The sequence below is a fragment of the Podarcis gaigeae genome (genome assembly GCF_964106915.1).
Source record: "Podarcis gaigeae genome assembly, chromosome: 1".
Lineage (NCBI taxonomy): Eukaryota > Metazoa > Chordata > Lepidosauria > Squamata > Lacertidae > Podarcis > Podarcis gaigeae.
Genome location: NC_139678.1, coordinates 114,211,123 through 114,223,435, shown reverse-complemented (window position 1 = coordinate 114,223,435; position 12,313 = coordinate 114,211,123). Strand labels below are relative to the sequence as shown.

At 40.4% G+C, this 12,313-nt stretch overlaps 1 protein-coding gene across 2 annotated transcripts in view; it reads right to left on the bottom strand.

Annotated features, from left to right (window-relative positions):
- The window catches only part of LOC310826909 (titin-like), a 288,837-nt gene that overhangs the window by 99,325 nt on the left and 177,199 nt on the right, over positions 1-12,313 (bottom strand). For both annotated transcript variants that reach the window (XM_083702293.1, XM_083702294.1), the window contains 16 exons: positions 12,001-12,264; positions 11,764-11,903; positions 11,477-11,603; positions 11,067-11,333; positions 10,697-10,963; positions 9,107-9,373; positions 8,772-8,911; positions 7,397-7,523; positions 5,890-6,032; positions 4,287-4,410; positions 3,764-4,030; positions 3,374-3,471; positions 2,075-2,243; positions 1,708-1,974; positions 441-707; positions 59-337 (listed from right to left, as the gene is read on the bottom strand). In XM_083702293.1, coding sequence (XP_083558419.1) covers positions 59-337; positions 441-707; positions 1,708-1,974; positions 2,075-2,243; positions 3,374-3,471; positions 3,764-4,030; positions 4,287-4,410; positions 5,890-6,032; positions 7,397-7,523; positions 8,772-8,911; positions 9,107-9,373; positions 10,697-10,963; positions 11,067-11,333; positions 11,477-11,603; positions 11,764-11,903; positions 12,001-12,264 — 3,213 coding nt within the window. The remainder of the gene's footprint in view (positions 1-58; positions 338-440; positions 708-1,707; positions 1,975-2,074; positions 2,244-3,373; positions 3,472-3,763; positions 4,031-4,286; positions 4,411-5,889; positions 6,033-7,396; positions 7,524-8,771; positions 8,912-9,106; positions 9,374-10,696; positions 10,964-11,066; positions 11,334-11,476; positions 11,604-11,763; positions 11,904-12,000; positions 12,265-12,313) is intronic.

Sequence of the window (12,313 nt, the reverse complement as noted above, 5' to 3'; positions counted from 1 at the left end):
AAGGGAGGCATTCATGGAAACTCTTTTTCTAGAATAATACCCCTGGGGAAACACTTACCAAGCACAGTCAAAGTAGCAGAGCTCTTTACTTGTTCTCCTCTCTTGTTTGCCAGAACTATGTTGTAGGTTGCTTGGTCATTCAAATGGGCGTCTCTAATTCTTAGAGTGTAAACTAAATCCTTATGGACCATGATGTATTTTGCGCTGTCGAATATTGCTTCTTCATCTTTGTACCACTTCGCCTTGGCACCTTCTGTATTAACCTCACAGTTAAATACAAGTTCTTCTCCCTCTCTTACTTGTTGGTCCTTCAGTGGGATGACAATCCTGAGTTTTTCTGCAATTTGAATTTGCATATTATGATGATGATGTGAATTACATCCTCACAAAGGAAATAAAAGCATGCCCACAAATGTATGAGAAAGCCCCATAAAGCTTACCGATCACTGTCAAGCGGGCTGTTGCTTTGGCTGCACCGACCATGACAGAATAAGTTCCATCGTCATCCAGAACAGACTCTTTAATGACCAGGACTCTCTTTTTGCCGTCAGAAATTATGTCATACTTATCATTGGCTTCAAGAACAGTATCATCCCTTATCCACTGTACATCAAAGGCTTCTTTGGATACTGAGCAGACAAATTCTGCTTTTTCTCCTTCAAGTACTTCAACGTTCTGTGGCCTCGTTATAAATTCTGCTGCAAGTTCTGAAAAAGATGTTGGGCATATTGTTTTTTAGTTTTTGATATGGGGATAAGTAGATCGATCACCCCCCCCCATCTAATTGATAACCGAAAATATTTTCAGTCAGCAAAAGAAGTCTCAGACTGACTTGACATGGCCATGTCCTAGCATAGAGGACACAACCGTGCATATTCGGTCAATAAGAAGTGGGTCAACAACCCTACTCAGCTGCACACATGTCACTAGGGCTGGGTGATATGTGGTTTTCAACATTGTGATGTATCACCAGCTAAATACCACAATATGCTGATATATCGCAATATCTGAAATAAGGAGGGAGGAGTAAATAAGATGAAGAAGCAGCTGAGATGCATCATCCAGCGCTACAACTGAGCAAGCTCCCATTCTGCTCCAGCTCAAGCTGGAGGGGTGGATGTGGAGTGAGCTTCCTTAAACTGCTCAGCTGAGGCGCACATGCGCACACAAACACACAGAAGGGAGGAAGGAAGGAAGGAAGGAAGGAAGGAAGGAAGGAAGGAAGGAAGGAAGGAAGGAGCGCCTGTTCATTCACCTCAAGGAGACACAGAAGCACCGGTTGACTTTCTGGTTTTTCAAATATAGTCGTACCTTGGTTTTTGAACAGCTTAGTTCTAAAACGTTTTGGCTTCCGAATGCTGCAAACCCAGAAGTGAGTGTTCCAGTTTGCAAATATTTTTGGAAGTTGAACGTCCGCCGGGCTTCCGCAGCCAATCTGAAGCCACACTTTGGTTTCCAAACGTTTTGGAAGTCGAATGGACTTCCAGAACGGATTCCGTTCGACTTCCAAGGTATGGCTGTATTGTGAATTTTTGCATAGCACACACACACACACACACACACAGATTTGATATATTGCTGGGTCATTTATTTTGAAATGGTTATCACGACGTCTAGAAACCGGTTTGGGGTGATATATCAATATAGCGCCCAGCCCTACATGTCACCTGGCAACACTTGTGAAAAATTCCAAAGTAGTTTTCTTACCATGAACTTTCAGCTTGCCAGTTGTCTGACTGCTAGGAAGTTTGCAGGTGTATGCTGCTGCATCGTCAAGACTAGCATTGTGGATGACCAAAATTCTCTTCCGGCCATCAGCAATCTGTTCATATCTACCACCTTCAGGCAACTCCTCATCGCCTTTGAACCAAGTTACTTCTGCATCGGGCTTGGAAACTTCACAAATCAATTTGACAGTGTCTGTTTCACTTGCTTCCACATTGGGAAGTTTTTTGGTAAAGACAGCTTCCTCTTCTGTAAAAAGAAAAAAGAAGAAAATAGTTGCATTTGATCACAACAGTGACCAAGCCATTGCTCTTTCATGTAAATGCAACAAACTTGATTTTAGCTTTACCTATCACTGTCAGCATGCCAGAGGTTCTGGCTCCTTTTGCTTCACAGGCGTATTCTGCCTCATCATCAAGCAGACATTTGTTGATAACAAGTATTCTCTGGGCACCTTTAGCAATGATGTCAAACTTCTTGCCTTTTCTGATTTCAACACCATCCCTAAACCACCGTGCCTATATTTAAAATAGTGATAAAAACCAAGTTGAACAGAATGCAAAGAAGAGATACTGCAATATCAACTGAAGCAGTAACTGAGAAATTGAAATATATAATTACTGACTGTATTAGATTAAAGCATGCCTGGATGACATTTTAAGCTAAACCATAAACCAATATTCCACAGTTAATATAGATGCATTCCCTATGAACATATCAAATGGTGCACATTTTATTGCAATTATTTTTCATCTAAACCCAGAAATCAGCTGTAAGCATGAGAGTATTGGGTCCATTGTTTGTTCCAATTTGGAAGCTGCACATGTGGAGATGAATTAGAAAAATTGACGATGGTGCCAGTCACCTATTGGAAAGGGCATATTATTTGGCTCTATAACCAAAGTAATATATGTAGACAGAATGTACATTCAGATAGGTGTATTTTATTTTCATTGTCAGTACTGGTTTTTGTTATTAAGGTCCTGGAAGTCTGCTGCCCCTTTTAGGAGGGCAGCAGCTTTGTGGGACAACCAGCACTCCCCCCCCCCCTACCTGTCAACGATGCAGGACAGGGTGTGGTGGGCTGATCCCAGCCGGAGCGAGAGCTTCGGCTCACACTCACAACTTGAAATCATGTTCAGTGTCAGCCTGCGGAATTGGCCAATGGCAGGCTGGTATGAAGGGTTGGGTTCCCTGGGGGTGGGCGTGAGGGAACAATCAGGCTATGAGAATCCTTAAGGACCCATGCCTCAGATCCATATTTCCATGTTGTGGCAGCCCTAAGAAAGCTGCTCAGGTGCCAATCTGATCCTTGAAAAGCAGATGGGTGGGAAGGGTGCTCAGAGGCTTTGAGGGCACCTAAGGAAATCTTTAGAGGTGAAAAAGATGAAGCTGTTCAGGCACCATGTTGGCAACTGGAGATTTATAGTAAGGAGCTAGTGAAGGTGGGACTGAATGATGCAGACAACCTAGATCATCTTTTGGTTTGAGCTATTAGTAGACACAATTTCCACCTTCTAAATGCTTTGGGCTGCCCTAGTGACTAGAAAAATAGAAAATGTTTCCTGGTGGCTGCAATAAATGCTGTGAGATTCTGTGCAAAAGCTATTGACAAGGGCAAATATGAAGAGACACAAACATTACAGACCTGAACATTTGGTCGGGAAATTTCACATTCAAACCGAGCAACTTCTTTTTCTTTAACTTCAATATCCGTAAGGGGCTTTGTGAACTCAACATGAGGTGCTATAAGGAAGAAAAAATTTCTAGTTTGAAAACGATCTCTTTTTTTCTTATCCGTGAATCTCAATTCGTAGCAATGGCCTTAGTTATAATAATTTATTCTAATAGAGTTATGATAAAGTAGAGGTTCCCACTTTTGTGGATGAAAGAAAAAGCCCAACCCACTTAAGTCAAAGGTCTGCTTGTTTTACAGCACCATGAGATTGACCCACCCATATATTTGCAACATGCCGACCTTTGGAATCATGCAAATACGTATTTATGTCTTTATAAGGAAATTATGAGAAAAACTTACGTTCAACATTCAAGAAACAAGACGTCTTGAAATCTTTAGAATCGCATGTGTACGTTTTAGCATCGTCCAGTGTGCAGCCGTGAATGATAAGTTTTCTGACTCTGCCATCAGCAATTATATCATATTTCTTTGTCTTGTGGATTTCTTGGCCATTCTTGAACCATTTCACTGGTGCGTTTTCTCTGGATACTTCACACTCCAGAACTGCAGTAGCTTCCTCCTCTACAGTCTGGTCCTCAAGAGGCTTAGTAAACTCAACAGGTGGTTCTGAGGACAGGGAGGGGGAAACCCCCACAAATCATGTTGGTGCTACATGCATCATTTTTTCCTCCCAAGAGTTTGAAAAGCTCGCTATCATTCTGATCTTTTTAAAAGACTGAGTTATGGCCAGAATTCTTTTCAGCATTTTATGTGTAAAAAGTACTGCAGAAAAAGATTGGCCCAATCATGCACTTTGCCTAACACAGATCAGTAGCCTCTAGCATACCGCTAATGGAATAAATTGTTACTTTAGGAAGCCTACCTTTTACAAAAAGATTTGCTTGAGTTCTGAAATCCTTTGCAGTCAGTTTGACTTCTCCAGCATCTGTTAGTTTCACATCTCTTAGAACAAGGGTGTGAACTCTGCCTTCAGCACGGGGCACGATCTTTTAAAAAAAGAATGTTCAGGAGAATAGATTTGGTAAGAAAACATGTTGCAACCTTATATCAAACATTTGTGTTAGCACATGTCTGTCTAAATAGGCTGGTAAACAAAGACTCCCAGTTATACACCCATGCACCTCTGGGCATGCATTGGGGCCTCTCTGATTTCTTGTTACAATTTCGGCTCTTCGTACTGAATCAGCCGCCAAGCCCCAAAGGCCTCTAGAGTTTTGTGGGAGTCGGCAGACTGAATCCACCAGCTGATTGCTGGAACTGTAAACTTCTTCAAAGGGTTGATATAATCCAAATCAATCAAAACGGGGAGCTACAGTACTAGTATAAGAAGCTTTTCATCATAGCTTCCCTGTCCAGCTGGGGAGAAGTCAGGAGAGACCTGGTTCTGCATGGATTATAGTCCCTTACTGGACTGGGGTAGGAGTGCCCTAAACACCATTGTTTGTGTTATCATAGGCCCATTTAAACTGATGTAGATGGGTTAATCAGAAGCAAAACATAAAATCTTGCTAACTATTAATATGAAATAAAAGTTGAAATATTTATGATGCATCTATTAATGCTTCACCATTAAAATATTTTTCATGGGAACAGTAAGTATTAATCTATCCATTTAGTTAAATCTCACTATGCTAGTTTAAATTTAATGTTTTGATTAGGCTGAATTGGCTATGGTAATTTCAAACTTGCACTAACTAGGCCTTATTTTAGCAGGCATATTTCTGTTTTCCTTTGCAAATATTCTCTGCGTAAGCCTATCATTAACAGACACTCTAACGACTTAAACAGAGGAGCTAAAAAAGCATGCACCAAATAATATTTCACTGAATGCAACTTCTGCATGTGATTACTTATACTACTATATGGCTTGCTGCTAAAACATTTTAAATATTGAATGAACTGCATTCCAGGCTGTTCACATCTCAGCGCTAACAGCACACTTGATGAAGGGTTAAAAATAGCTGGTGAGAAATGCTCTGCGAGCAGATCTACCGAGAAAGTTATCTGGAAGCCTGCTCAAATGCCTGAAATGGAATTTCAATCTCCTTAATCCCCTTATATGCAGAAACTAGATGCCAGCTCTACATTCAGAGAAGGGAAAGAATCAGGAGATGCAAACATTCATAAACTTCCTCACTAATATCAAAATATTACATATCCCTTTATGTTAGCACTGATACAAAACCTCCCCAACCCCTTTCACCTCTCCCTTGGAAACTTTTATCTTCCACCATGTGGAAGGAACTGATTTTTCTGAATGATATTTTAGAATAGCGCCTTACAGTGCAATCCTATGGATCTCTACTCGGAAGCAAGCCCCATTGAGCTCAAAGTGGCTTACTTCCAGGTAAGTATGTATAGGATTGCACTGTCAGTTTCACAAAAGGGAGGGGTAGGAGAGAAAGAGGGAAAGAAATAGGGTTTGACACGGAAAAAGGGGAGAAGAGAAAGAATGTCTTCTATACCTTGTCACTGGGCTCCAATTTCTGTCCTTTCAAGAACCAGTCCACTACAATTCCCTCATAGGAGAGTTCGCATTCAAAGTTTGCCGTTTCACCAGCTGTTACAGTTACATCCTTCAGAGGCCTCAGCAGGCCAATTACACGTGCTTGACGGAATGAAGAAAACATCTTCAGATTAGCCACCTGGACCTTTTACTAACTGCCATAGTGCCTTTCCCCAAGAGAGAGGGAGTATGATGTACAGAGGCTATTTAAATTCCCTGGCTAGATCTGGGCCCTTGGGGTTTTCAGGGGGAGGGCTGGTCACTGGAGATTCCCTATTTGCGGAGCCTGTTCCTTTTAAATGAAAAGATCAGCAAGAAAGCTACGTTGCATCTGTCTCCTTTGCCAAGCCCTGCATGCCTCTTGCTAGATAAGGCATGCGCCTTCCAAAATAGGAAGGTCTACAATTGGATAGAGAGACAAGTGGTCACCAACTGTGTAGGGTGTTCCTGTCCATCAAGCTAATGGCACTTTCCACAAATGTCAGCATGGTGTTATCTCTCAGATCTTATACCCCAAATGCCAAGCACAGCAGAGAGTCTGTTTGTAATATTTTAGATTTCGTAACAACTCGTTATGCTACCTTGCCAATCATCCTGGAATAAGGAGGGGCAATTCCAGTGGTCTAACAACCTGTTCTTATTAACTAATTGAAATTCTTTATATAATACCTATCGCACGATCTAAAAACAAACAAACAAACAAACTAAATTAAAAGTATCAGCATTAACTTATAAAAAGTTTTTATAATGAAATAATAAGTGACACAACTATATCAAATAACTACTCCTCAACTTAAGCTCACCCAACTGTCTCTCCTTCTCATTTACTGTTCCATTAACAACAGATCACATGCCCCATTCTTTTTTTATATATATATAAATATTTTATTAAGGGTTTTCTTGTTTTACAGTGTAAGTGTAATGCCTCGTATTTTTTCCCCCCGTGTAACATTTTTACAAATCCATTTCATTTGTTGAGGCATTAGGGGGAGAAGAAAAAAGAAAAGAAAAAAAAAGAAAGAAAGAAAGGAGGGTGGAGGGAGGGGAGATGGATGGGGGTGGGGTCGGGTAGCGGTGTTTCTATTATGCTTAATGTATGTAGTTTGGTGTCAGCGTGCTTGTGTTGTTCACTTGTGTTCCTTTGGTGGTGAGAGAGGTTGGGGTTGGCCTAGGATGTGATTGTTTGTTTGTGATTGGCTGTGGTGATCTTTGTTTTCGTGTGTGAGTGAGGTGGGTGGGTGTTTTGGATCAAGTTAGCCATATTGATTTGTATGCTGTTGGTGGATTATTGTCATTGTCCTGTTGGGCTGTGTATGTGATAAAGGGGAGCCATACCGGGGTGAAGGTGTCTTCTTCTGTTTGTCCCCGTGTCAGTGCCCCATTCTGACTCTCAACTTGTTTCAGTTTAGCTCAGTTACTGATGTAAAAGACAAGTGATCTTACAGATACACTTGCAAGACACTTACGTTTTACTCGAAGATTGGCAGTTGATTTGGCATTGGCTGCTTGGAAGTCTACGCTACCGGCCTGGTCCAAGCGCACGTTGTAGAGGGTAAGACAGTGCCTTTTGCCTTCCTCCTTAATTTCACAGTCCTTCCAAGAGCAAACAAATGCAAAGGTTTGTACAACGCTTAATAGCTTTCACTTCCTTTTATCAGGTCCATATTTCTGGTATTTGGATATTCAAAATGGTAGCAACCTTTTATTCCCCTTTGGGGACAAAACATTGTACTGGCTGCTGCTGTTTTGCAACCATGATTCTCAACATCCTGTCTTGGAGTACAAATACCAGAACAACACATTCTCTGGCATGTACATTGACAATACAGTGGTACCTCGGGTTAAGAACTTAATTTGTTCTGGAGGTCTGTTCTTAACCTGAAACTGTTCTTAACCTGAAGCACCACTTTAGCTAATGGGGCCTCCCGCCACCGCTGCGCCGCTGCTGCACGATTTCTGTTCTCATCCTGAAGCAAAGTTCTTAACCCCAGGTAATATTTCTGGGTTAGCAGAGTCTGTAACCTGAAGCGTATGTAACCCGAGGTACCACTGTACTTGGACCCCATTGTTCTGTATCTAATGACTGTGTGAGCAGAAGGGAGCTTGTGCAACCAATCTTTCCCCTCCCCACTGCAGCCCACTGAGCCTCATGAAAAGCCTCTTTGGAGGGTCAGAGGCCCTCCTGAACAGTGTTGGCTGTGTTGCAGCCAGCTGCTGAAGAGTTAAAGTTGGTCAGAGCACTGTGCGCAACCCTTCCATCTGCTCACACAACCAATGACTACGAACTACTGAACTCTTGCAAAACTTTTACCTCAGGCCTTGAACCACGCATTGTCCAGATCAATGAGATGTTAATGTGCTAAACATGCACATTGATTTTCTGAATTGTTTACATGGGAACATTACCCCCTCCCTTATATATGGCTACAATGAACCAATTGATTGCAGTTATTAACCTCCAAAGGCACCTGGTACATTGCTTTAACAATTGCAACCAACATATTTTTATCAAATACTGTATTATTTACACATTACTTACAATTGCTTTTCATTACAAAAGCAATCTACAGATTTCTAACGTTAAAACTGTTCTCCGTGAAATATATATTTTCTGTTGTTTAAATATGAAACATGGATGACTACATTCTATATATTTTGCTTAACTGCACAATTTACAATTCCAGCCATTTAAACTGTGTTGATATAGAAATTATTTTCTCAGCACCCCTACAGTGCTTTCTCAGATCTTCCAAAGATTTTCCAAAAGTTTATGTTCGTCCATCTGCATATTTTAGGCAATATAAGTCTCATTTAGAAGTGGGGAAATATTTAAAAGCTTACAGGCGTCTGTGTCAAGGGCTCCCCTTTCAGTTTCCAGTTAGCATGAATATCTTCCTCAGAGATTTCTGTATCAAAACGTGCAGTCTCTGTCTCAAATATTTCCACGCTATATAAGGGACGTACAATCTTAATATCACGATCTGTGAAGGAAAAAAAACCACACCAATATTATTAGCTTTCATGACAATGTTGATGAGTAGGGTTCTATAACAGAAGGATCAGGAAGATTTTATTTATGTGTTTATTAAGAAGATTTATATCTTGTCTTTCGAATGAATGATCCTCAGGGCGGTTTAAAATAGAATATAATAATACACCAGTAAGGGTGAACTTGCCTTCAATGTTCAGCTTAGCAGAAGTCTGATCAGTGCCACAATCACAGGTATATTGACCAATGTCTTTCTTCAAGGCTTTCTTGAGGATGAGTATTCTCTTTTTGCCATCGGCCTTGATAATAACATTCTTAGACGGAGTTAGTTCTTGCCCGTCTTTAAACCATTTTACGGGAGCATTTGCTTTGCTAATTTCACATTGCAAAATCACTTCGTCTTTCTCCACAGCAGTGTAATCTTGAAGCTTCCCAGTAAAATAAGGGTCCCCCTCTGCAAGTCAAGGTGAATATGTGACATTCTAAGATTATTCATACATTCAAAATTGTACCAACTTATGCAAGACAGTTCTCCTTTCAGGTAAGAGTGCTTTTTAACGATTTTCTATGTGGGATAAAGTTTTCTAAAAGCAAGTTTTTAATAAACTTTAATAGAGCAAATTATTGTTATTAGGTAAAAGTAGCTGATTCTGCTTTTCATTTTTTCCCCATTTACACGGACCCGAAAGAAACGTGTTTCTGTGGTACACCACAAAGTGATTTCTTATTTCTTCATTATTTTGATTATTTAAAAGAGATTTATACCCCGCCTTCCAGAGATCTGGATCCACAAGGCGGCTTACAACAAATTCAAAACAAACTTAGACAATACGACATCCAAAAATTTGTAGGAGGGATGACGTTTTCCCCAAAACAAGACTAAAACAAAAATAAAATGGCAGCACAAAAACTTACAGCAGAGCCATATAAAGACATTGAAAGCTATTGCTGATAATTAAAAAAACAGGAAAATAGGACAGTTTCAAAGTAATGCCTGAATGACAATAACAAGCATGGGAGTTTGGAAAAAGGTCCCAACAGAAAAAAACATAGGAAACTGTCTTTCACTCAGTCAGACCATAGGCTCCATCTAACTTAGTACTACTGTCTACAATGGTTGGTTGTAGCCATGCAAGGTTTCAGACAGGAGTCTTTTCCAATATTACCTGGAGAAGCAAGGGATTTAACCTGGGAGTTTTTGTGTGCAAGGCATGTGCTTTGCCACCAAAATATTCTTAAATGATGAGTAGACTTGTATGTGAAAAGGATGTTCTTTTAGATATGCTGGTCCCAGACCACTTAGGCCTTTATAGGTCAGGACTAGTACTTTGTATTGTGTTCCCGGAAAGAAACAGGCAGCCAATGGATGCAATGTTTTAGAAAAGGGTGCAAATTCAAAGCAACAACTACAACGAAACAATGAACCGAAGGACAAATAAATCACAAAAGGATTGCTAATAGGGTAGCATGGCAGTATAACAGAACACATCAACTAGTGGCAGTTAATTGTCAGAAGCTTTCTGAAAGAGGATAGATGGCCCCCCAAAAAGGAGCTCATATGAACCTCTTCTTGAAAGCATGTTCAAAAGTATGAGGTCTGCTGCCAAGGAAGCCCTAACATGGAGGCAAATCTAGCTGTAACATAAGAATCTGGAATGGGATCTCCCCATAAGATTTAAAGAACTACTCTGAGGAAGGGGAAGCCCATGGTTATGGTTCTAGTTGATGTTCTATCAAAGAAGAGCCATAATGTAAATCAAACTCAGACCACACATACCAAGGACAGTAAGTTTAGCTTCACACGATTTGCCCATAGCTTCCACTTTTATCTGAGAGGTGTCATCAATATTGAGATCTTTGAATGTGAGCGTATGGAATTTGCCATCGTCCTTCATTGAAACAACCTTGGTGGTATGGAGCCGTTGGTCATTCTTATACCAGATAACAGGGATATTATCATGGGAAAGCTCAACAGTAAATTCTGCAGTCTCGCGCTCCTTTGCAGTTACATCCTTGAGAGGGGTAATGAATTGAAGGCGAATGCCTAAACCACAAAAGCATCTCGTTAAAGTTAAACTGTGACGAATCAAATGACATAAATATGAAAGCCAAACACACCGTCAGGAGAACCAGAGCTACAAACAAACCTTCAATGATCAGCTTTGCACTTGTCCGTTTGTCTTCGGCCTCAAACATATATTTAGCCTCATCCTCAAAAGCCACACTCTTAATGGCAAGTGCGTGCTTTGTGCCTTCTGTTATAATTTCAAATTTATCATCCCCTTCAAGCTCTTGGGTTCCTTTCAACCAACGGAAAGTCTTTGGTTCCCTTGATACTTCACATTCAAACTTCGCAGGATCCTTCTCAAAGACTTTAATGTCACTGAGAGGAGTTATGAAGATGAGAGGCAGCTCTGAAATCAAACCGGGTTATTAAGAGTGTTAGACACATGTTTGTTTGTTTATAAACTGCTCCAGAAATGGATTTTGTTGATGTTGCTGGGCATTAAGAAAACCCTGCAAGATGGGTTGGGAGTTGATGCCTTCTGAAGCCTACCTTTCACTTTCAGATTTGCAGCGCTTTTAGCGTTTGCAGCTTGGAAGGACACTTCTCCTGTCATATCCAGTTTGCAGTTGTAAAGAATCAAGACATGTTTCTTGCCATCTTCAATCATTTCACAATCCTGATTTTTTTTTTTTTAATGAGGGTGGAAAAAAAAACAGATTTGTCCTAATCACTCATGTGTTCTCTAAAACTTTCTAGGAATTGTTTTTGTGTGTTTCTCTAAAAAAACAACAACACTTGTGCTGTTGTTTGCTTGTTTTTTTTTGAAACAGACTTACAGGTGAAGCTGTTAAAGTTTCTCCCTTTAACTTCCAAATGGCATGAACATCAGGCTCAGAGATTTCGACCTCAAATCGTGCTGTTTCACCAACAAATACTTCCACTCCATAAAGAGGACGCTCTATTTTTATCATACGAGCTGAAAGCAAATATGTATATATCTCAGATTTCCTGCCTTGGCCAGTAAGGTGTACAATGTTTCGAAGAGTTTCTACTGAAGGAGGACAATCACTTACCCTCAATCTTAACTTCAGAATTTGTCTTGTCAGTTCCACAGTTACATTCATAATTTCCCTTATCAGCATCGGTTGCTTTTTTAATTTTTAATATCCGGCGCTTGCCATCAGTCTTAAAGGAGATTCGCTTGGAAGCTACAAGTTCCTCGCCATCTTTATACCATTTCACTGGCACATCTTTGCTAAGTTCACACTCCAGAATGATATCATCTTTCTCAACAGCGGTATAATCTTGCAATTTCACAACGAAATATGGGTCGGCCTCTACAAGATATGGGTCAGGTATGAAGTGGTGTATTTTTTTGAAGAGGTT